Here is a 25,091-nt window from a genome sequence, read left to right on the forward strand (position 1 = left end):
GGGGTGGGGGGAGGGAGGGGCCTGGGGTAGGGGGGGGAAACAGCCCAGAATGTTGGACACTTCTGCGCAATACTGTGGAACAGCAATCACTTGTAACTTTTACAAAACTTGCTCTCAACATAACGTAACATAAAGGCACCATTGATATCGTTCTCATTTTTGAAATACTGTAAAAAAATTGCTACATATGGCACATAACACTTTTGTATATACATTATATATTTAATTTATAAAAGTTTTTTTTTCCTGTGGGTTTTTTTTTAATCCTAGTAGCGGAACTGCTAAAATAAAATAAATCGTTTTAATTTAAAGGTGGAGTACTTCATTATATAAAATAAAGTTTTACATGTGAATCTATGTGGGTTTTTTGTTTAAAATGTTTTTTTTTATACAGCAATGGGGTCTTGGTTAGCTATTACACTGGACAATCTTGCTTGCAATTCTTCTTGTGTGGAGAACCGGCTCGTTTGGGTAGTCCTGGTGTCGGCCAGCCGGTATGCAGTAGCTGATTCTAGGTCGGCTGCTGTGGGGTTCAGTACGCTCAGAAAAGGCGTGTCTTCTCCTATCCTTTCATCTTCCGCTTCACTCTCTGAGCTACTGTTCTCACAGCTTGTGTCAGTGTCCATTTCCAATCTGTTGGAAATGTGGCCATTGGGCTTTGTTCTTTTTGCCCTCCGACTGTTGACTAGTTTCTTTTGGGGCTCCTGTGCGGGTTCGTATTCCTGCGTGGTTTCATATTCCTCATCCTCCACTATCCTCAGAGGACTCGGCGGGAGACTGTTGCTTTCATGTGCAGGATTGTGGTGGTAAGAGGAGTTGAACTGTTGTATGTGATGCTCGTATTTTTCACGCAACCGGGGCGGTGTCACGAGAAGGAGAGGCCTCTCCTCTTCTATAAACGGACTGACTGCCACAGAAGGGACAGACATTGTTAAGCTGGAGACCTGTGGAGACATTTCTGAAGCAGGTGACTTTGGAGAACTCGGAGTGTGGAAATCTACAGGTGACATGCGAGCTGGTGTGGTCATAGCAGATACATACCTAAAGAAATCCAGGTGAGAGGAACAAAACAAAAGAAACAAAAAAAAGGGGGTCAACTTCTAAGAAAATTAGTTTAGTCTTTTCTTGGTTTCTGACGAACAACCTAACAATAATCTTCCATTTTATTAGCAATACTGGACAAAATGAAAGGGTACATAAATGGGAGATTTTAAATGAGTACTTTCCCCTGCCCCAGTGTTCATTTTCTAAAATCAGTCTTTCTCTTCAGACTCTGACTCTGCAGACCCAGTGCCTGAGACAAAAACTGAAACAGTTCTTTTCCCCTAAATTTTCAGACGTTTTTCCATTTTTTTCAATAGCAGTACAAGGGATTAAACCTGGGACCTTCTGCATGTAAGATAAAACTATGCAAGAGTCCTTCTCTTTTTCACACACTAGTGGAATCAGTATGGAGGGGAGGGATTGTTAAAGAGATCAGAACTTTGTAACTCCTAGAGGTTATCTACTCATGGCTATATGAGAAACTTGCTTGTTCACTCACACGGTGAAGATGTAAGAAGCTCTCCATTGCAAATTCCACCTCCCATCCTATTCTCATAGGCAGTGAGATAATTAGTTATTTCTCATTCTGTGTCAAACCCTAGTTTGTCATTACAGCTGAACTGGTAAATTGTGGTCTGCTCTTGTTCTGTATGAGCAATGCTAACAGAAATGAATCACAGTTTATAATCCTCGTTTGCAGGGCAAGCGGAAATCATAGTTTGCTGGTTTGAATGTAATGGTCACTGATGGTTTGTTCAGAACAACACAGAAGTAATCATACTGCACACAGGAAGAAGGTGAGCTGATTTTTGCAGTATCAGACCATGGTTTGTTACCATGCCTCACCTACTGACACTGGTTGCATCTCAAATGACAATTTTTTTCCCCACACACCTGTGTATACATTCCAGGCACTAAGCAGGGGAAAAAATTATCTCCTTGCCACTTAAGCCCTGAAAACTGAAGATGGTTTAAGGTAGTGTGAGTTTACTGCCAAAAGTCCTCCATCCTACAGGATTCAAGGATGCTGCTGCACTCACATCTCTGGATGATGAATCAGTAAGCCATATGATTTCATTATGGAAGGAGTCTGCTTTAGGATTCCTGGACATGTTGAAGAAAGAATGATTCTAAATGACACAAATTCGGTCTAAAAATGTTCCTTTCCTTTCCTTTGTCCAATAAAAACTCTATAACTCAATGCCTTGAGCAGTATAACAATCTGAAATTTAATTTATAATCTCTATTTCCCAAAAGACAAAAGGAATATATATATTTTTTGCAACATCCAAAGTTATATTAGGATTCTGACCTGAGAGTAAGAAGGGGACCACCCTGCTTGGATTAAAATAATTGAAATTCATCAGCCATGGTAGAAGAAAATGGCATCTTAGATTAGAATGTAAAGGGCATTCCAATAAAAGATGAGAGACTGAATCTATTTTACCAAGGGAGCAAGAGCAAATTCTATCAGAGTAAAGAAGATGCAAAAGCAGCCTCTCATCACCACCACTGAATGGGCATTCATTTTGCAAGAGTAAAAGCCCTAAGTAGACCTGGTGAGGTCAGGTGATAAGCACAGGAAGGATGAGAATCAGGGAGAAATATTGAAAAAAATAGTGAAGAACAAACTCACCAAGCACAAAGAATAGAACTGTTGTAATTGATCTGCCTAATCAGTTTTTTAATTGCAATTGCTGATTCAGCGAGCCCCAATTCCTTGATAGATTCAGTGGTAAAACCAATAGCCACTATTTCTTGTCCATGATCTTAAGCCATGATGATTTATAAGAATCCTCCTTCAGTAAGGCCAGATAGCCACTGACACAGAAAAGTAACTTTAAGTGCAGATTAAATGCAAGTATCCATGCCGTAGCCTCCAATGATGACTGACCAAATTCATTACACAAAGCCACATGAGCAACACAGCATGGTATATTTAGCAGCTTTCTAAGGAAGTAAAGCGGAAGATCAATAGGTTCTATGACCACCTTAATTTTTATTGCCACCCCATATAAAATAAGAGGGATTACTTTCAGATTAAAAATTTGAATAGCTCTGATCAATGTTCCCCCTAAGCTATGGAGTCTTGTGAGCAAAAATTGTACTATGTGAGCTACTGGCATTAAAGTTCTGAGTGAGCGATTTGGCTACTGCATAAATTAGTTTGCTCTGGAGCCCTCCCTTCCTGAGTTAAGGCAAAAATCTGTGTGCCGGAGGCTAAAAAACTGTGAGCTAGCTCACACTAACTCAGCTTAGAGGGAACACTGGCTTTGATACATATCTCCTTCCACTTGTTTGAAAGAAACTCATAATACCCCAATACAGGGTTTGATTTTGTTTCTCACAACTTTTTGATGTGTAGCCCAGTTTAGATTAGACACAAATAAGATTCTGAGATGAGAAAGTTCCTTAACTTGTTCTAACTCACTCCCCCCCCCAAGGACCAATCATATGTTTTAGGATTCCTTTTTTTAAAAGTAAAAATACTACCTTAGACTTCTGACAGTTTACTGTCAAACCTTCTTTGCAAAGGAAGTTAGAAAAAATATTTAAGGATCTCTGTAAACTAATACGAGGGTGAGATAACAAGACTGCATTGTCTGCATACAGCAGAATAGGAATACTATGGTATGCTAGACGAAAAGGATGACAGGATTGATCAAAATGGCTTGACAGATCATTTAAGTGTAAGTTATATAAATATGGAGCCAGCTGAATGAGTCAGACACCCCCTGTCTACAATGAACCTGGGCAGTAGCGTCTGAATGCAAACAAAATAGTAACCACAGTAACCTTTTATCAGTTGAGATACCTTGCAGCTTTTCTCCCACAATCTAGTCCAGGGGACAGAATCGAAAGCCCTTGTTAGGTCCATAAAGAATACTATCTGGAAAATGTGTACATTTTTCCAGGGCTCTAGTCGGGGGGGAGCTCTCAGGTACGGAACTCTGGAAGAGAACCTCTAGGGGGCGGGGCGGTCACGTGGTGAAGCCCCGCCCCCTTCTTTACCCCGCCCTCTGCTTCGATCCTCATTCCGTTTGGGAATGAGGATGAAGCAGGAGGGTAAGTAGCCGGGCCTTCTGACACACTTCCGGTGATGTCAGGGGGTGTGGCCTTCTGTCACTTCCGGTGATGTCAGGAGGCGTGGCATATGCAAATAAGTTATGCTAATGAGTTATGCTAATGAGCTCCGGCAGCTCTTTTTCTACAACAAGACCCCTGCATTTTTCTATCAAGTGGGATAAGAGCAGACAATGATCCAGGGTTGCCTGAAGCCAATCTGTTCCCACCCTAAAATATCCTGTCGCTCTAGCCACTCCACAAGAATCTTCAACAAATAAGAAGAATACAATTTGCCTAAACATGACAGTAAACTGATTGGCTGATAAAAAACCAGGGTCAGACTGGGAACCCCTTTTAACAATTAGCACAATTCTTGTGTGAGATTTTGGGATAACCCCTGTCTGGTTTAATCCAAGTAAAGAAGGGAGCAAGAATTTCTGCCTACCAGCATGGATTTATCTTAAGCAACTTGTTTGGAATAAGATCAACACTAGGGGATTTCCCTGAGCAAAGACTAAATAGATTTCCAAGGGAGTAACAGCTGGCCAGTTTGGTAAACAATAATTTATAACCTACGGTCTGATGACAAAAAAAAAATCCTATTAGTGGAAAACAAGGTCTTAAAATATGCTTCCCAAACCTGTGGGGAACTGCAAGAAGGAATATAACTGAGTTTTAAGTCCCTGATTTATAACAGATCAGAAGGCTGTGCTGCCATTAGAATTGGCAACTGCTATTAGTTGGATCCATGCATTAAGCTATTCTTCAACTGAACTGTTCAGGGCGGTGAGAACCAGGGAGGACAGGGAGGAGCTCTAGAGGGATCTGTTTAGGCTGGGTGAGTAGGTGTAAACGTGGCAAATGAGGTTCAATGTGGGCAAGCGCAAAGTAATGCACAGTGGAGCCAAAAATCCTAACTATAAATATAGGCTGATGGGATCTGAATTGGTAACTGACTAGGAGAGAGATCTTGGAGTCATGGCAGATAACTCACTGAAGATGTCAACTCAGTGTGTGACTGCAACAAAAAAAGGCAAACGCTAAACTGGGGATTATTAGGAAGGGGACTGAAAACAAATCAGTCAGTAGAATAATGCCCCTGTATAAATCTACGGTGCAGCCTCATTTGGAATATTGTGTACAGTTCTGGATACTGCACCTAAAAAAAGATATTATAGCATTGGGAAAAGTGCATAAAAGGGAAACTAAAATGCTTAAGGGGATGGAACACCTTCCCTATGAAGAAAGGTTAAAGAAGGAGAAATGATGACTGAAAGGTGATATGATAGAGGTTTACAAAATTATGCATGGGATAGAGAAAGTAGAGAAAGACGTACTTTTCTCCCGTTCTCACAATACAAGAACTTGTAGGCACTCAAATAATTGAGCAGTAGCCTTAGAATAGATAGAAGGAAGTATTTCTTCAGGTGGAATTCACTTCAAGAGGTGATTGGATAAACATATAAAGCAGAGGTCCATCAGTGGCTATTAGTCACAAGATATAGATGGAACACTATGTCTGGGGCAGTGATGCTCTGTATTCCTGGTGCTTGGGAGACAACAGTGGGAGAGCTTCCAGAGTTCTGGGAGTGGCCATTTTTTATAGCCAAATTCCTCTGGGTAAGAAAAATAGCCAGTTCTAGTCTATTTGCATTTATTACGGAATCTTTTCATGTTCTATCAAACCAGAAAGACTTGAGAAAATTTCCACTGTCTGGCCAACGTTCCCTCTAAGCTCCACAGTGCTGTGAGCAAAAATTCTACCTCGTGAGTGAAAAAGCTAGTAGCATCAAAGTTGTGATCAAGTCTACATTTGACTTTTGTGTAAATTAGTTTTTTAGAAGATTATTTCCATAACCTTGTACAAATCTCAGAACGAATTCCTTTAAACTATATTTTAAGAATAATTTAAACATTATAAGAGAAAACAGAATCAAGTCAAATTTCATTACAGAAAATATTGTCCTGAACAGGGGTAGACCAGGCCTCTGGAGAACAGGTCTACTTGCCCCTTTCCACTATATTAGTAGACCTGGACTTGGACCTTTGCCCTATGCTGAGCCTTAGAAAACATACTAGCACTTGGGGGGGGGAACTCTTGCAGTTTGGTTTTTTTTTTAGTGAAATTTGACAACAAGCATTACAGGTCAAGTATAACAGAGGAGGAACAATCACTGTCAGAACCCTGCCTAACCTAACAAACAGGAAGTTGCTTAAATGTTATCAACCTGACCAGACTACTTATTTATTCAAATATTTATATCCCACTTTTCCCTGTGACTCAAGGCAGCTTACAAATCATACTGAAAAGCATAATGGGGTGTGCAAAAAAAAATTGTGTCCCCCTGGCTCCATTATAGCCTATGGGGACCATTAGGGCAGCATAGGCTATAATGGAGATTCAATCTGGGGATGTCTGGGGCTCTGGGAGAGCATTTTTTGAGGCAGTGGCACCAAATTTGCAGCATAGTTGCTGGTGTCTCTCCTCAACCAGGGGGGTCCAAATTTCCCAGAAGGAGGTGCCCCCATCCTCCATTGTTTCCAATGGAGAGGAAAAATGCCTTTCAGTTCACTTGTGAGCTGACTGAAAAATCCCTGAGCTGCTGGCTAAAATTTTGTGCACCAGTGCCCCCTACAGCAGCTTAGAGGGAACTCTGGTCTGGACCTAAGAGCTTTCTGAACCAAACTTAATCAGAATTCTATATTCTAGCATTAAAGTCACCTGCCAAAAAGGAAAAAAGAAGTGCTAGGGAAATGGCCCTGAATATTGTCAAAAATGTTCCAGACAGTCACACTTCTGCAGTAACTGGCAGGAAGGTCAGCTAATGAGTGGTACCTTTCACTGTGAGGTGAATCACGATAGGAATCAGGTGTCTCTCGTGCATGCCTGAGGAAACTGTTGCATTCTCGTGGCCCTCCGATGCCATTGAGGCGCCCTCGGGGGCCTGTTGGGCTTGTATGTCGGCTGTTCTCCACCGAGGAGCTCACAAGCACTGAATGGCTTTCGGAGATGATGCTGTCGGTCCTGCCATTGCTCCAACTGATAAAGAGCCGTTGGGAAGAAAAAGAAAGAGAACATTTTAAAATTTAAAACTGGAGGAAAATGGAAACCAAGAGATGTTTTCAATGATCCGGGCAATGGACTCAGTGGATTCAGAAGGCAATGAGATTTTCATCGGTGCATGCTCTTGCTTGAGTAACCGAGGAGATATTTCTTCAAAAATGAACCATTATGTGCAGAAAATGGGGATGCACAGGAAATGTTTTAACAGGAACCGATATCTAGCAAGGAATAGGCATGGTTGGTAATGCTCTGTGTTCAGAAAAGCAAAGCTACAGGAATGAGCATTTGCCCTCCTGTTTTTTCAAAGTACTTGGAAAAGTTTAGAGTTCGCTGGAGGCAAAAGCCAAAGGGCCAGTTCAGCCTTATGGACGCTGAAGGAGATCTTCTCGGGATTTGGGATTAGGTCAGCTGTAGAAAAGAAAGAAGCCTGTCCCCACACCTGGAAGGGGAATGGCTGGGAACAACTGGATTTGTTCCATGCCCCCCATGTCTGTATTAGGGTTGCCAAGTCGCTCGGACTCACCGTCGGGGGAGCGTTGCCGGGGTCCGGGAGCTGCCGCCAGAACGTCACAGGAAGTGACGCACGATGTAGAGCATGTTGGGGGCGTGGCCCCAATTGTTGGAGGGAAAACCATAGAGTTTTCCCTCCGACGATGGGGGCCATGCCCCCAACGTGATCTATGTGGTTGCGTCACTTCCTGTGACGCAGCCATGCTGTGCTTCGGGGGGGGGGGGGAGGGGTTCAGGGCCCGATTCCGCAGCGGCGGAAATCGGGCCTCCAAAGCGGGGGTTTACCCGCCACCCGCCCCCACTTGGCAGCCCTAGTCTGTATGGACTTTCTTTCCTGTGCTGCCACTAAGGTGATGTTACAGGTTCTTTTTTATATATCTGTAGACTGCTCTGAGTTCACACAGGTGGTATTACATATTAATAATAACAATGTATGTGCGCTAAACAAACCATGCAATTAAATATATGTACATTTTCTTAGGCTTTATTGAGGTTATTACAAAACACTGCCCTGACTGCATTTTAACCTTTGTGCTGCAAATCCTCATTCTGACAGGGGTGATCTGCCAGGAGGAAGGTGATAACTGCATACTCCAGGACAGAAAAGGGGGACTGGGCAGTTTGCAGAAGAACAGACTAAAACGCAATTAAAAACAAAATATATGCAAAAGGGGTGGTAGATGTCTACAGTCTTGCTGCTATCTACTTCTTTATTAAAGGCTAGATAAATGCATTTGACTCCATTCGGTTCACTGTGGGAACACTGATCCTCTATAACAGGTTTGCACAACTTGTTGTAACCCATAGAGCATGGCCCATCAGCCACACAGAGTAGCTCACCAGTGGTTTGAGAGGCCTGCAGCAGTTGCTGCCTCTTGAAGACCAGAAAAACAAGGAAGATGTCCAGTACCTGGGAAGTCACAATAGATGGCTGGAAGGCTGTGTTTGGCTTGCTAGGCCACAATGGTTGCACAGCATGTTTTCTTTTCTTTTTTTAAGTTACAAAATGGCACTGGAATAAGTGAAAGGAGCTGTATCGTTTACCAGTATTCACATCGATTCATGCTGCGATGGCAATAGCTCTTGCACCAGCCTCCAGATTATCTGGTGGAAGAGCTGTACTTTCCCAGGAACAAAATCTACAACATGCCATGTACAATCTACAAAACACGGCCCTGACTGCATTTTAAGCCTTTGTGCTGCAAATCCTCATCCTGACAGGGGGTCTACAACATGCCAAATCTACAACATGCCAAAGCACAATATTTCTGGACTGCACACAACAATGGGTAACAACTATATCTTATGCTACAAATAATCTGAAACGGTCCCTAGTTGGCATACATACTCTGTCATTATACATGTCTTTTCTGAACAATGATTTTTTTTACAGACAGTAGTTAAGCAACTGTGATAGATGAGACAGCCAGGCTGCTGGTTCTATTTCAGCTTCCTACCTGTGGCTGGGTGTCTGAGTGACTGTTGTGGAGTGGTGAGTCGTTGAGGTGTAGTGGCTGGTAGAAAATGATGTCTCTGTTTCCCTCTCGACAGCATGCTCACTGGATATTACGTTTTTAGATACATATTGCTAAACAGACAGAGACAGAACACACATGTATACACTTCAAAGTACACGCTTGTGCACTTTAAAGCACATTCCTGCGTACAACTTTTTCTATATGAAAAGACGCAGTGAGCGATTCCATGCATAAAGTGCTGTGTTTACCAAACCAGCTAACACTTAATTATTTTTATGCTAAGATAAGAGAAAATTTCATGTCGCTTGAGAAGGAATTCAAGATAAACACAGTCGCTTCACTGAAAACCATTAATTATGCACCTCTTCTATGATTAGTTTGTTTTAGTGGGATCCGGCCAGTGGCCTTCGGATCATTGCTGACCCGTAGAAAAGTCTCTGCTGTTACACCTTTCTGTGTCACAATCTGCTTTAGAGCTTTTTCTATACACTACACAGAAAGAATTAGTAGAACTCTGCACTGTACCAATTCAGATGACAGGCGGAAGGTGTATGCCAAAGTTCTGAATGTTACCTGCCCAATTAAACCCCCCTCCCCACAACCTTTCTTCAAGTAATAAATCAGACAGAAAGCATGTTTTCCCTGTACTTTAAAAAAACCAGTTTTCCCAAAAGTTTAGTTTGGCCATCAGAGAAACAATGGAGTCTGAATTCTGGTTCATTCTTTCCCGCTATTACCAACAACAACAAAAAAAATTGGCAGGGAGAAAAGGTTCGACTGTTTGGTGGCTAAATAACAGGCATTGCTTGACTACAAATTGGCTCTCGCAGGGAATGACGTAATAGGGGAAATGTCTAATTGTCTGAAAACACAGAACAGGCTCCTAGAACAGGTAAAATCCTGTCTCTGCTATAAACCAGGGCAAAACTATTCACTGCAGAGGTCCTTAGGATTTTCCATATGCAATTGAAGTAGCTCAGATTTAGCTGTAAAGTGCATATACTGCTGCCTGTGTTTGTTCTCACACCAGTAACTTTTATCAGTCATGGACATTTCCCCCATTCTTGGATCTGGGATGACCCAAGTAGTGACCTGTGGCCAACACCAGAGCCCTACCAAAAGCTTCTCCCGAGAGCCTGTGATCGTCACCAGAAATACCATCGAATGCAGAATGTGGGGAAGGGCTAGGTAGAAGAACCAGTGTTACTTGCTCCTCACCAGTCTTTTCTAAACGGAGCAAGTTCCAGTTTGGAAAATGGAGCAAAAGGTGATACAAAAGTTGTGGCGGTGGGGGATCTCTGTTCATTTCCCTCTCTTGTTGCATGTCATCTCTCCTGAGGATCCTCAGACCCTCTGGAGTAGCTTGAGAAAACAAAGGGAAGCAGCAAAAAATCCTTTCTGTAGACTTGCTGTGTTAACGGAAGGATCAGATCCAGCACTACAATATGTATTATATTTATGCTCCGTCATACGGTGCTGGCCTGGGCCCTCAATACTGCTGAGAAACTAGAATCCTATAAACAGAAAGTATGCTGCAGCCCACAAAGAATAATAACAATTAAATAAGATGCAAACAGAGGTCATTTCGGGGGGATCGCAGTTCCCCCGGGTGAGGTATGGGGGGGCGGGGCACATGACGAAGCCCCGCCCCCTGCTTCCGGCCGCCCCGCTTCCGGCCCTCATTCAGCCAGGAGGAGGCAGGAGAAGAGGGAGGGTAAGTTGCTTCCTCCCTGCCTCTCCCCACCCCTGCCTAGGGCCAGGGAGGGCCTTCGTGGGGCTTCCTTGCACTCCCGCCGGCCTTGCAGGTACACTGCCGGGCCCCTCATGGGGCTTGGCAGTGGAGCTGCAAGGCCAGCGGCGGCGGCCGGGACTGTTGGGGATGGGGTTTGTGGCCTTATGACACACTTCTGATGATGTCAGGGGGTGTGGCCTTATGACACACTTCCGGCGATGTCAGGGGGTGTAGCATATGCTAATGAGTTATGCTAATGAGTTCCCCTAGCTCTTTTTCTACGAAACGACCCCTGGATGCAAATCAGCTAAAAAGCAACACAAGAGAATCATCAAACAACAGCATGCAGGGGAACCATCTCACCTTCTACACTGATGGCCTTCTGAAACAGGCAAGTCTTAACTAGGGTTGCCAGCCTCCAGGTAGGGCCTGGAGATCTCCCGCTTTGACAACTGATCTCCAGCTGACAGAGATCAGTTCCCCTGGAGAAAATGGCTGCTTTGAAGGGTGGACTCTATGGCATTGGACCATGCCGAGGCCTCTCCCCTCCGCAAACCCCACCCTCTCCTGGATCCACCCCCAAAGTCTCCAGGTATTTTCCAACACAGAGCTGGCAACCCTAAACTTAACTGACTTCTTCAAAACAAAAAGAGAGTTACTCCACTAGGATTTCCTTGGGAGTAGAAAAGAGCAAGAGTTCAGTAGCACCTTAAAGACTAATATGTGGCAAGGTGTGAGCTTTCATGAGTCACTGGTCACTTCTTCAGATACAGCTAGAATGGGAGTCCATCTGTCCTATTTATTGGAAAGTGGTGTGATTCTAGATAGCAGGCAAATGACAACCAATCAATCAAACTATAAATAAGTTGCTGATGTTGAGCTTCAGGGACCATACGGGGATCATGTTGGTGCAATGTCAATCCTGCTGCTAATCGGCTTCTCTGAACAAGTTGATTTTTTCTGGTAGATTTCAACATCTTCTTTAACCCATTCTCCTTTGGATTTCCCTGCTGCCCTGACAACCTGGGACTTTCCCACTTAACACCTGGCTCAACATATAGAGGGGGACATGTGCTCAACCTGACTTTCTGTTTGGGAAAGGATAAAAGTGGCTTGAAAATTGGAGGAGTTTTATTAACTCAGTTGCCATGGATGAGTCACCATCTAGCCAGGTTTGGATTTTTGGGAGAACTTCTGCAACGGAAGATGAGCACTACAGTCCCTGGGGAATGATGAATCCAAATAATTTCCTGAATATAGCTAGCAGTCCTGTTGAAGCTTTGGTTAAGTTGTGGAACGAACAGGTATTCACACTATTCATGACTGCTCTGAAGCACCCCCCTGGAAGAGCCTGAGACTTCTCTGAGGTTTTGAGCTCAGTGAAACAGCAGAAGACTCAGACTGTGTTCAACCAAACATGAGTTTCAGCTCATCTCTGAACCTTTGGTGGTACCGAAGAAATCTTACTTCTCTACCACCATTATATCCAGCAATGCCGTATTGAGGGGTCCCACGGCCTTTTACACGCTGGAACCCAAAAGGATTTCAAATCCTTGATGGCACGCTGTGATAATTTTGCAACAGACTTTATGGATAAAGTTGCTTGTATTTAATCTGACTCAGACATCACATTAAAAGTAACAGCTGTAGATCTTCCTGGGGCTCCTACTTGCCCTGTTTCTGTGGATACTCATTTTTGTGGATGCTTTTTGACACTTTGTGCCTGAGTATACGGGTGGAATCCTTGGGGATGTATTCACCACTACTTGTCTTCTGTCCATGTCCTTTGTGGCCCTTAAAAGCTCCCACAGAAGGACTTACTCTTAATACTGGAACAGCATTATAAATGACTCCTTCAGGCAAAGGGACTTTACATTTGCCTTGAAGGAAACAATCATCAGCCCTAGAGCCCCAGAACATTATTTATGCCCTTGGCAAGGCACTTGAGAGAGAGGTGACAGGGGTTTTCTGGGTGAAAGAGATTACTTAGATCATTTTTAATACAGTTTCTGTCCTGGTCGTGGGGAGGAAATAGCCCTGGTCACCCAGTTTGTACTGGTCAGCTTGGTCACCCAACCTGTACTGGGCAGCTGACAGATGGAGTGTGTCCCTGTTAGTGCTTTTGTACCACTTTTTGTAACAACACTTTGATGACATACAACTCTCTCTCTCTCTCTTCTTTGTAAATCCAGGAAGGCAGTGAACAAACCTAAATCAGTGTCCGGAGATGGTAAAAGTTTGTCGGCAAGCAAACTGTAGGTTAATCCTGGCAAGATGGAAGTGATGCTGACTGGGCGGGGGGGACCCAAGTGTGAGGGGGAGGGTTACATGAAAGAGATTACTTAGATCATTTTTAATCCAGTTTCTGTCCTGGACGTGGGGAGGAAACAGCCCTGGTCATCCAGTTTGTACTGGTCAGCTTGGTCACCCCAACCTGTACAGGGCAGCTGACAGATGGAGTGTGTTCCTGTTAGTGCTTTTGTACCACTTTTTGTAACAACACTTTGATGACATACAACTCTCTCTCTCTCTCTTCTTTGTAAATCCAGGAAGGCAGTGAACAAACCTAAATCAGTGTCCGGAGATGGTAAAAGTTTGTCGGCAAGCAAACTGTAGGTTAATCCTGGCAAGATGGAAGTGATGTTGACTGGGCGGGGGGGACCTGCACTGGATGGGGTAGAACGCCCTTTGAAGGAACAGGTACTGCAGCTTGGAGGTGCTCCTGAGTCTGGTCCCGCTGCTTAGAGCACTGCTACTGGAAGTTGTCATGGGAGTATCTTTTGCTAGCTCAGCTTCCAGCTGTAAACGTGACCTGGCCTTAGTTAAACATGCTCCAGTAACACTGAAGCTAGACCACTGTAAACATGCTTTTTATGGGGCTGCCATTGAAAATGGTCTTGAAATGACAACTGGTGTTGCGTGTGGCAACCGGGGTCCTAATTTTGACCCTGGATCCGATTTGAAGTACTAGTCTTGACCTTCAGTGGCCTTAGACCAGCATCTCTGAAGGAAAGCCTGCACCGGTATGAACCTGCCTATTGCTTAAGTTCCCCTGGGGCTAGCCTTCCCTGTGTGCCAACTTTTCAGGGGGTCCGGCTGATGGGCATATAGGGACAAGCTTCTGCCGTGCCCCTCCCCCTGCCAGACTCTGGAACACCCAGATCTGGATGGGCTTCTTACTGATGGCATTTCTGAGATCAGACACGGCAGTTCTTTTCTGGAGAGCTTTCTGTGGGGGAGGTAGGCTATTTCCCCAAAGGTGATCTGTGTTATGATTGTCTTTGGTCTTTGGTCTTTGGTCTTTGGCTTTTAGTCCATTAATTTTATTTATCAGGATCCTATGTGTCTGTTTTTAAGGTTTTGTTAGGTGGGCTGGGCATTAGTGTGACTTCCTCTTGGTGATCGGCTGGACTTGAGTCCAGTAACACCTTAGAGACCAACGAGATTTTGGAGTTACGATCTTTTGAGAGTCGGAGCTTCCTTCATCAGACACATATTGCTGATGTGATTAATTTATTTGTTCTTCATTGTTTTGTTCTTTATTATAAGCCTTAACTAGTTTTATTTTTGTTTTTAACACAGTGCTAATTACATACATATTGACTGACTGTAATCCATCCTTAGTACTTTTGTAAGCAGAAGCACAGGGTATAAACCTTATAAACAATACGTAAGTAAATACGGGATTGTTTTTGTAGACAATCTGCACGGACACGTTTCCTCACACTACTGTGCTGGAAAATTTTCACTTCCTTGTTTTCAGATAAGAGGGAAAAAACAGGCAAGTAGGATAATAACTTTTTTGTTTCAATCAGAGACTCACTCAAGAACAGAAAAGCTGTACGTTCAAACTGTTCAGAGTGACAATAAATTAGAGTTTCCCACCCCTATTTTTCCAATCACTTTGCCTGAATGAATGTTACGGGAATCTCTGCCTATATGTTTTTAACTGTTAGGGGATTAACAGTGTAGTCCTAAGCAGAGTTACACCCTTCTAAGTCCATTGACTGCAATGGGCTCATATAAATGTAAAGGTCCACTTAGGACTGCACAGCAAATGGCTCTGGAGGAAAAACTAATGAGGCAGCATGAACCCTGTTTTTAATGCCACACTTACATTGACCAGCTGAACATTTTCTGGTGGTGGGTGAGGATGGTGAGGTCCGTTTGCCATGTTGACCCGATGATTCCTTTCTGACCGAAGGCCCTGTCGAAGGCGGTCATGCAACTTTTTCCGTTGCTTCCTGGATTTGAAATATGGGACAGCTTTAACAGTCAAATGAACAAAACAGTTCCCCACTATAACCTCCGCTGACCAGCACATTCCCTCTATGGGCATAAATCCATCAGCCACATAACAGAAGCCCCTGGGACATGCACAGTTCAAGATTTTGTTTAATTCTGCAAGGCTCAGGAGAGGCATGTTTGTAAAATGAAGAGACCCTGGAAGAGATGCCCTGCTTTGCAAAAAACTGCTATCAAAAAATGGATTACTTTCACAAACAGTTCTTTTGAAATCAAAGGGGGGGGGAGAACAAAGGATGCTAACACTCAAAACTCAAACAGCTGCACTTTCGGCATCCTTGAATTGATTAGTATCCTGCTTCATTTAAAGAACTAATCCCCACAATTGGGAAACAGAAGACTTCAAATACATGTGTGATTTGGCAGTCTCTTGCTATCATTCTTGTTCCTGTTTCTTTATCTAAAGTAGTGATATGTGGACTCCATATACATTGGGCAATGCTGACTTTTCTGCCTTCGTCAGGAGGTCTCAGTATAGAAGAGCTATTTAGGAGGCCAAGTGTGTGTCCCCCCTCCTGGTCACTGCTGCATTGTAATGGCAAAGGCCACACCTGTGAAACCTTCCTATAGAGCCTTTAAGACAGGTGTGAGAAACAGAAGCAATATTTTGTAGTATTTACACTGAATAAACTGCCTACACCTGTTTTTTAATCTGATAATGGTCTTCCACTTGTACCTCCACCTATTTTGCAAGGCATGGCATCATCCAAAAACAAGTGACATCACCGAATCACGTGATTTAGGAATGCCACCCAAACCTGACTGTACCCCTGAGACTTACAGTGCACATCACCTTCCCTTGGCTATTAGAGGTCCAAAGAAATGGGATTTCTTGGCAAAGGAGAACTGAAAACCCTGTTCCTGCCAGCTGGGTCTTTCTAATCTAGGCAAAGAGACTATTAGGACAGAAAAAGGACTAATTCAGAAATCATTGTCATCCATCAATTGTCTGAACAACCCTGGCTATCCTGTTTACTTGTTTGGAGCTAGGTGTTAACTTTACAAGTGTGGAACTATGCTCACTCTACTACAGTGAGATCTGCTATGTAGTCTACCTTTGCCTGAAGAACTGCAGGAGAAAAACAAGCTGTCTTTAAATTAGACAACATGGGAAATAAAAGGGGGGGAAAGACCCTAATCCTTCCAAGATAAAAGCTTAAGTGTCCAGTAAGATGCTGCAGTGATTGCCTGTTCCAAGTTCTTCAGTCATGGAGTATGCTGAGTCACTCACTAGCCCTTGACACGCTCACTCAAGGATGAATAAGAAGAGATACTGCATCAACTGCAATTCCAGCAGAGGTAAGGGAGGCAGCTGCAGTGAAAACACGTGCTTGATGTTAGCCCTTGCTATGCAACAATGCAGCCAGCACAGGGTATATGATCTCATACCCTATGCTTATTGGTTTTGCTGCAGCCTAGGATCTTAGTTTTTTTTTTGATCCAGCATTCTCTTGATTAAGAGCATGTCATCCACAAATATGCAAGGGTTGGCTAATCATATACTCCGTCCAAATTTTCTGGCTGCATCCCTGCTGCTATGTCTCATTTGCACAAAACAGTAAAAGCACTGCTTCCTGGAAATGTCTGCTAGATGGTAGACCTGTTGCCCTGTCTGGATACAGCCAATGTACTTACAGTACTTAAGCTGCTGAATGTTGTGTGCACAGAGGAAGGTGGAAGAGTACTTATTGTGAGTGGGGCAACCAAGGATATAAAGAACAAGATGGCTAATTATGGATCAGGTATGTATTGCAGTATCTAGCTCTCTATTCTGGTCCACAAACATGAACAGTTTTTGTGTGAAGTACTCCGGTAATAATTTTTTTCAATTTTTAATGTAATGAGAATAGACATTTAACTACTACAGTTGTGGATGGAAGTCTGAAACTGCAGTATATACAGACCAGGTTACAAGCAAGCACCCGGGTTTATTTTACAACTCATGTTATAGAGCACCCATAACTTTGTATAGTAAAGGCTGCCAATTCACAGAGTTATGAGAAGCCGGGGAAGCACGGATTGAGACTTGCCAGTCACCTCTTGGAATTCAACTCATTAGCGTGCCGGATCGCTGGAAACATTTCTTGCCGTTTCACACTCAACTACAATTTCAGTGCAGTCCTAGCAACACGTTCCTGAGACTAAGTACTACTTAAAACACTGGAGTAGGATTCTGAGTAGACCTACTTAGGACTGCTCTCTAACAGTGCCCTCCTAAGCAGAGTTATGCCCTTCTAAATCCACTGACTTCAACGGAGACATTGTTCAGTATGTTATGGGGCATGATCAGAAATTTGAAAATGTATGAGTTCTAATTTGGAAGTCCTTCAGCCTTTGCAATGGTCTGAATGGGTTACAGATCAGAAGAATCGAAGGTATCATCTTCTACAGAAAACATTGTTTAATCATATAAAAAAACTTCAGCTGCGCTGTACATTTACTGTAGAACAAATTTAGAGTCCAGTGGCACCTGGACTCATGCTCAGGTGAGCTCATATCTTGAATAGAACTTTGTTGGTCTTAAGGTGCCACTGGACTCTAAATTTGTCCTACTGCTTCAGATCAAGACGGCTGACCACCTGGATCTATGTACATTTACAGGTAAGTGCTGAACAGTGCCATCCTAAGTGACATTATGCCCTTCTAAACCCACTGGCTTCAGTGGACTTAGGTGGATGTAACTCTGCTTAGGTGTTTGGCTGCCTAATTTTGTGCAAACATATTATTAAGCTTTATCTGGACAGAGTCCTGACCCCCTCAGTGATAACCGCAGTGACAGAAAGGAAAAGGAAAGTTTACTTGGTTTTGCAGTAGGCCACCACACACATGATGCCAACCACAAGGAGGGCAATGCAGATGCCAGTTATGGTCAACACCCTTTTCTGGTAGAGTTCCTCAGCTTCTAGAAAGTGACAAAAAGGATAAAAAGGGTTAGAGCTGCATACTAGATGGCAAAGCAAAGAACAACCAAACACCACGCTACATCCCTCTACTCCAGAGTTTCACAGAGTGAAATAAAAGACTAAGGTCCCACACAAAATAACAGGTTCAGAAATTAAGATCTGACTGGAACGCCAGTGAGGGATGAATGTAAGTTTTAAAACAAACATGATTCAGTTGTCTTGTAGTGGGAGTTTAGAATTCTAACATAAGCTCATGTAAAAAGTTTGCTAAGAATAAAAAAAACCCCAGTAAATTGATATAACAATGATGAATGTAAGAAATAGTCCCCTGCCCTCTTGCAAAGACAGGTGGGATAAAAATAACATCTCAGTCCTTAAAAAAAAAAAAATCTTCCACCCCCCCTCCCCCTTTGTAATTTTACATACACAATGGCTTTTCCAAACTTGCCTTGGATCACAGTGCTCTTTACACGAGAAATTTTTACAATTGTACTTTGAGCTTGGCTTGCAATAGCACCATCGGTAAAAGCTACAGTTGATCAAGGACCGGTTATCCTGTTCATCTGTTAAACGCGATTCCTTCCATGCATACCCCCTTCCTTCCCCCACCCCAGTTCGGCAGCCACAATGGGGCAACAATGCAGTGTACCACAGACAAAACACAATTACTCATATTCCATAATCGTAGCAAAAAGGAAAAAAAAGGGAAGTTGTCTGAGGAAAATCTGTTCCACAGCTGTGACCTCACTTACAGATATTTTATCATTATAAATTAATTCTTAGAGCAAGCAATGTTTGGGTTGGAAGGATACTACATTCCATTGTCTGTCACATTTGGCAAAGCGTCGTCTGTGTGCTATACCAGGGAAATGTTACATTTTGAATCATCTTGATACTAACCAAACCACTAGGCTCAAACAGACAGTGTGAGCCAAAGCCTCATATTGATTTTTTTGTTGTCTTCTGAGGTTCAAAAAAGGATATTTAAATTTTAATGTGAAGTCGGGCGAATGTCATACCAAGCAGGTGGAAAATTTGGACACACCAAGGTGAGCGGAAGCAACAAAGAGTTGTTTTTATAACTATACAAAAGTTAAAATTTTAAAGAAAAGGAGGAAAATATCACCTCCAGCTTTCCTGGAAATGAGGCTGCCACTGATAGGATAGGATTTTAAAACCTGTTACTTTTGCAGCTGGAGAGGGATTGTGTTTGGCAATTTCCTGATAATGGTGGTCTTTCTATGTTTATAGATAAGACCAGATCTGCTGGGATTGGTTTTGGCTTATTCTGTTCCTTCAGTGTCAAATTCTGACACTAGCTTCTGCTAGGGCCCAAATTCCTCACCTCTGCGGTCACCATTGTTCCTCGGAGTGTCAATATTTGCTTAGACATTGACCCAGCATCTACTTCAATGACATCATCCTGGGCAATGACTTGTGATTGGCAATGTGTGCTGATATGCTGGGGGATGTTATTGATACACAGAGTTTTGGAGGAAGGAACTGTCACACAGGACTGACTGTTTCTGGAAGAAGTTCTGCTTCCCTTTTGAGGCACTCTCCCGGAATAGGGGACTTGGCATCCACACAACCCTTAGCAAAAGTGTTTTGAGAGAGAGAGTGTTTGGCTTTGCCAAATACACGTTTCTCATACATCCTCCCAGGTGACCATTTCTGCCCAGCTCTCTCAAGGTGCCTGAGCAAAAAGAGCCAAAATGCAGGGGCTTTCCCCCCTATGCACTGTGCTCAGAGCCTCAGGACTTTCCCATGAGGCCTTCAATTTGTGTTATAGATTAAAAACCATTACAAAAACATTTAATGGAAGAGTCCATTTCCAGGCAAGACCACTTTAATTTTGTTGGATTTATAATTTACACGAGGACAGGAGAGCTAACCTCAAAGGGCCTAACTCTAGGTTAACATTTTCCCTGGGAATGTCCCTGGGTCAGCTTGAAAGATGTGTTCTGGAGTTCTGGAGCACTTGGAAGTGCGCAGGGGGCTAATTTGGATTGGGACTGCGGTGCACAGAGAGAGGCAGTTTAAACCTTCTCAGACCCTGTGCTTTCTTCTTGATCTGAAGGCTCCACATCTACTGATGGACTACATGTTATGTTTCCCCAATGGAGCAAACAGAGCAAGCTCCCTGGAGCAGTTTCTAGCCAGGAAAATGGTTTGTGTGTAGGGCAGTCTCAGTTCCCATGGACTGCAGACCCAGTTTAAATTGGGACCATGTGCACCTGGAAAGCACCGAAACTTCAGAACACATCTTCCCAACCAACCGGAGGATGTCCTTGCAGAAAACGTATCCTGTAGCTTGAGAAAAACACGAGCTATCAACCTTTTACATTCTCCTGACTTTTCAGAGATGGGTTAAGAAACATTAGCTGTGAACCTTTAAGTCAGATGAAATGAATTAAACACAGCAGGATGTACTTATTGAGAACTTCATGTAGGACCCACAGCTATGTTATCCTTCAAAGGCTACAGTTACATCTCCTGCTGTAAAGCAGGAAAGCTGAACTGAAAAGGTACGTGAAAATCATGTGCATAATTTCTAAGGGCAAAACTAGACAATACCTTCTCCACACCATATCTCTGATTCTGACCGTCTCTCCAAATGTAGATTTTCCTGTTTAAAAACCACAATTGGAGTCATATGACTCACATGCATGTGAATGCCTTGTTTGGCCTTCAGCTCTGTACTCTAAAAGAACAGCTTGACATGCAGAATGAGCAGAGACCAAAGCTTAAAGCCGTTCATATCTATGATACAATGCATTGTATTGTTTGGAAAAAAGTGCTTTCTACAAACCAAACCCAATAAAAAACATCTATTAACAGTTTTTTGAGCATATTCAGACAAAATTAATAAGATTGGATTATTAAACAGAGGGAAGGAAGGGTCAGTTTTGTGAGGTAAAAAAAACAACCACCTGGAATGTCAAACTGATTATACAAATGAAAAACCAAGAATGGGAAGCCAAAAGAAGGAAACAAACACAGATATGGCAGAAAGGGAAAGAAAGAGAAGCTGAAGAGGAAGGAAGGTTAAAAGTTGAGAAGTCAACTATAAGTCTGGCACAGCATGCTTGATAACCGGGAAAGAGTGAAGAAAAATGCTTAAAAATAAGATTGAAGCAGAATTTGAAGGGATTTCACATACAGCATAACCCCTAGCCTATGCTCACCTGAAAGCACTGATTGGGTAAGCCAAGCAGCTGAAATATTATAACGTCACAATTCAACAAGAGGTAGAAAGTCATGCTAAATGCAATCCAGTAAAGAGGAATTAGTACAGTTCAGAAAGGGTTATCAGTCATCAACTTGCAAAAATAATGTTCTCTCCTCCCTTCTTGCCCACAACGAACTCAGAATGGGTTACACACAAGTGAGAGAGAGAAAGAGAGAGAGTGCCAGTGTGGCGAATTGCTTGGACTAGGATCAGGGACAACCAGATTCAAATCCCTACTGTGCTATGGAAGTTCGCTGGGTGGCCTTGGGCCAGTCACACTTTCAGCCTAGCCTACCTCCTAGGGTTGTTGAGAGGATAAAATGGAGGAGCGAGGAATGATGCAAGCCAATTTGGGTCCCCGTGTGGGGAGGAAAGTGGGAGATAAATGAAGTAAATAAATAAACGCAATGCCAGCCACAGAGATGCCATCAAAAATGGCATCGTCTATAAGGAGTCCTCTCCCTCCCTCCAACAACAACATTTAGGAGGACTCAACACATGATGCAGCATTATCATGTTGTAAGCATTTCTACATACTACTGTAGGAAGAGGTAGGGTTTGTCACGGAGGATACCATTTCAGCTGGCAACCCTGTGGCCAGCTTACCATGCAGCTCAGCTCTCACTGCGGAAAAGTAAAGGAAACCGTGGCATCGAAACTATCTGCTGCTGTTATAGTAAGTTCCTGCCTTGTCCGTGTCAGTCCCTCACTATATGCGGTTTTCAAACCTTCGGCATGAAATGTACTGTAAATCTGCCAATGGAATACTTATTGTTGCTCACTTGCCAAGAATCAGTACAATGAGCTGTGTCACTGAAGCTCTTCCCTGCATTCTGCTCTTCACTGCTGCAGTCTTCTCTTCAGTTTCAGACTCCTTAATGGGACTGGCTCATCTTTTGACCTAGTTTCTTTTTAATGACACTGGGCCGTGCTTAGCTGAAAAAGTGGGCGCTTTTCATCAGCACAAAGAGCCTCTGCAAAAAGTCCTGCCTTTCCATTATTTTTATATTCCTTTTGCCAAAGAATGCAAATGAAAGCAGAAGCATGTCATCCGTGCCCGGACAACTCAGCTCTTCTCCCTTCCCCCCCACTTGGATCCAATCACGTTATTGATTTCCTGCAGCAAAATATGGATGTACAAATCCAGATATGCAGCCTACTGAAAATGATGCTGCACAGATGGACAACATCCATATTTGAATGAGTTTCAGGATGCAAATGCTCCCCAGGCATTGCATTAATCCACTGCATTCCTGTCCATATTCTGCTGCAGTTGTGTCTAACTACAGTCTTCCTGCACTGAGTTGTTGCGCAAAAGAAGCTGACAGTGTACTAAAGTAAGATGGGGAGCACCAACTCCCTGGACATCCAGGAAGCTGTGTAAAAGTTAAGAGTGCTGGACTAGGATCTGGGAGACCCAGGTTTGAATCCCCACTCTGCCATGGGAGCCTGCTGGCTGACTTTGGGCCAGTCACGCACTCTCAGCCTCACCTACCAGACAGGACTGTTGTAAGGATAAAATGGAGGTGGGGAGAATGCTCCAAACTACTTTAGGTCCCCACTGGAGAGAAAAGTGGGGTATACATTACGTAAACAAACAAATTCAGTTGCCTAGGCAATGAGGACATACGCCCCTTCCCACTGAGGGCGATGGGACACCTTCAGCGACGTCACGAGGTAGCCAAATCTGATTGGCTCCGTGGCACCATCACATTGTTTTTGTTGCCTATGATGGGATGGAACCCCACAGTGAAGATCGGAAAAGCCCTAAAGATGCTAAAATAAGTGCTAAAAAGTGCAAGGCACTATTAAAGAAGATTTTTGAGAGGAGCTTTTTGTACTCTTTGAAAGTTCATTTTTCAGTTCAAACATATTTTGACTGGGAAAATCCTGCACGGCCTTAGCCATTATGGGCTCACAGCCCTGCTAGAAGGGCTTTAAAGTCAAGTGGGTCACAAGCTCTCCTATCTGCTGTTGTCTCAACTACGCTGGTGCCACAGAGGTCCAGCAGTACAGCAGGCCGTGAATATCTTTGAAACTTCCTCCTATCAATCTTGAATCCTGATTCTCATTCCTCCTCAGCTTCCCAGACTCTCTTGATGCCCTTGGCCAATATGCTCTGAAGTCACACTGGTTCTGCGTTGGCAGGAAGCGTGCAGCCTATCTGGTTGCTGTTTCCTCAGCTGCTGTGGTGCCCTAGATGTGCTTATAGCCACACAGTCGAATTATCAAGGTGACTTTGGATCCTGATTTCAAGGACTAGCTATGTCAAATCAAATGGATTCATCTAAGATAATATGCCGAAATGGTTTTTGAATGACAACATTTTATTGGAGCAATATTGAATAGTCACGGTGCCTTTGACCGGAAAAAAAAAAGTGGCTTAGGGGACTTTAGAAGCAGAGGTCTCTGAGCAACATATGCTAAATTGGACTCTCTCCTATGCAGGAAAGCTTTAAGGATATCTGAATGACATATTGGTAATACAGAACAAGAGGATTATACAGGCCTGCATGAAATTTTCTTGGAGGAGGAAGATGTGCCATGTTAACTTGGTCACCACAAAGGAGTCAGCACTGGTCTAGTATTGTACACCCAAGGTAGAAAGGTCAATTCATTATTTTATTTAGAAAACTACAAGCCTGCTTTACAGTCTTTAAAGGGAAATTATTTATCAGTCTGGAAGGAACACATGGTGCTTGTAAACTGAGTTGCTCATATACCTTCTATGACCGTGAGCCCCTAAGGCATGATTCCAAAGTTACATGTTACTGAGGCACTGCACATGAAAGAATCACCTGTGCTTCTGAACACCCAGAACTCGGACATGATTGCAAGAGAGATCTGAGTCACAGTGTTTCAGACTCTGCAGTAGTGGTTGCCATTCAGACACACAAGTGGCACAGTACCTGATCACGCATAATTTCAGAATCAGTCCTATCTAGCACAGAGAACAGCCAGTCTCTGTGTTTTTAGCATAGGAGATCCTGAGCTGGAGCCTCTGGAATGCCAGGTGGTGACTGTGCACCATCACTAAGCTGTGGCTAAAACGGGGAACTAAAGAGTAGTGAACATGTCCTGTAAAGTACCTCTTGGATAGGAACAGGCCTGACCAGGGCAAGTACATTAAAAGCCTCACCAGATTAGGCTTTTGGTCTGTGCTACAAGGAGCTTGGGTGTAGTTTTTCCTGGTCCTTCCCATGGACGTGCCTCACTTTCCTGGTGCCTCACCTGGTGTTTGTGTTCCACCTTGCTTTCTTCATTCCTGCCTGGCAGCAGTCAGATCCAATGGGAGCAAAAGACTGCAATCTCGAAACCTACTCTGCTAAAACATTCATTTCAGTCAAACTTGTGATGGCAGAACGGCTCAAGGATCAAGTTACTCAGTTCCCCATTACCTAAAGAGGGCTCTGTAATCCTACCCTTCTGTAGAAAGACTCTCTCTCTCAGAAAATGAAAAAAGTATAGCCTATCAGCCAACATAATTAATGGAAATTAGGTAGGTGCTTCCAAAATCCTGCAGCAACACTAGACTCTAGCAAAGCAAATGTTAAAAAAAAAAAATGTACCAAGCAATCTAACAGAAAAAGTTAATTTCCAGTATTTTGGAACAGCCTCAAACACAATCCACAACAATTTATATATGCTTAGGAATGCTGAGTTAAGAGCAGATAGGAAACTAACAAAGACTGTTATAGCTGTATGATCCCTTCTAAAGCATAAGGAAGTTGGTTAGGAATTGAAGAAGAGGGAAAAA

General features: G+C 43.3%; 1 protein-coding gene across 1 annotated transcript in view; it reads right to left on the minus strand.

Annotated features, from left to right (window-relative positions):
* Positions 1-254: 254 nt before the first annotated feature.
* NRG1 (neuregulin 1) overlaps positions 255-25,091 on the minus strand; it is a 136,766-nt gene continuing 111,929 nt past the window's right edge. The window contains exons 5-9 of the mRNA XM_015423728.1: positions 17,999-18,101; positions 15,012-15,138; positions 9,142-9,272; positions 6,947-7,150; positions 255-1,041 (exon numbers count right to left, since the gene is read on the minus strand). Of these exons, the coding sequence (XP_015279214.1) occupies positions 387-1,041; positions 6,947-7,150; positions 9,142-9,272; positions 15,012-15,138; positions 17,999-18,101 (1,220 nt within the window). The 3' untranslated portion in view covers positions 255-386. The remainder of the gene's footprint in view (positions 1,042-6,946; positions 7,151-9,141; positions 9,273-15,011; positions 15,139-17,998; positions 18,102-25,091) is intronic.

The sequence above is a fragment of the Gekko japonicus genome, unplaced genomic scaffold (assembly GCF_001447785.1).
Source record: "Gekko japonicus isolate JY-2015 unplaced genomic scaffold, Gekko_japonicus_V1.1 scaffold48, whole genome shotgun sequence".
Taxonomy (NCBI): Eukaryota; Metazoa; Chordata; class Lepidosauria; order Squamata; family Gekkonidae; genus Gekko; species Gekko japonicus.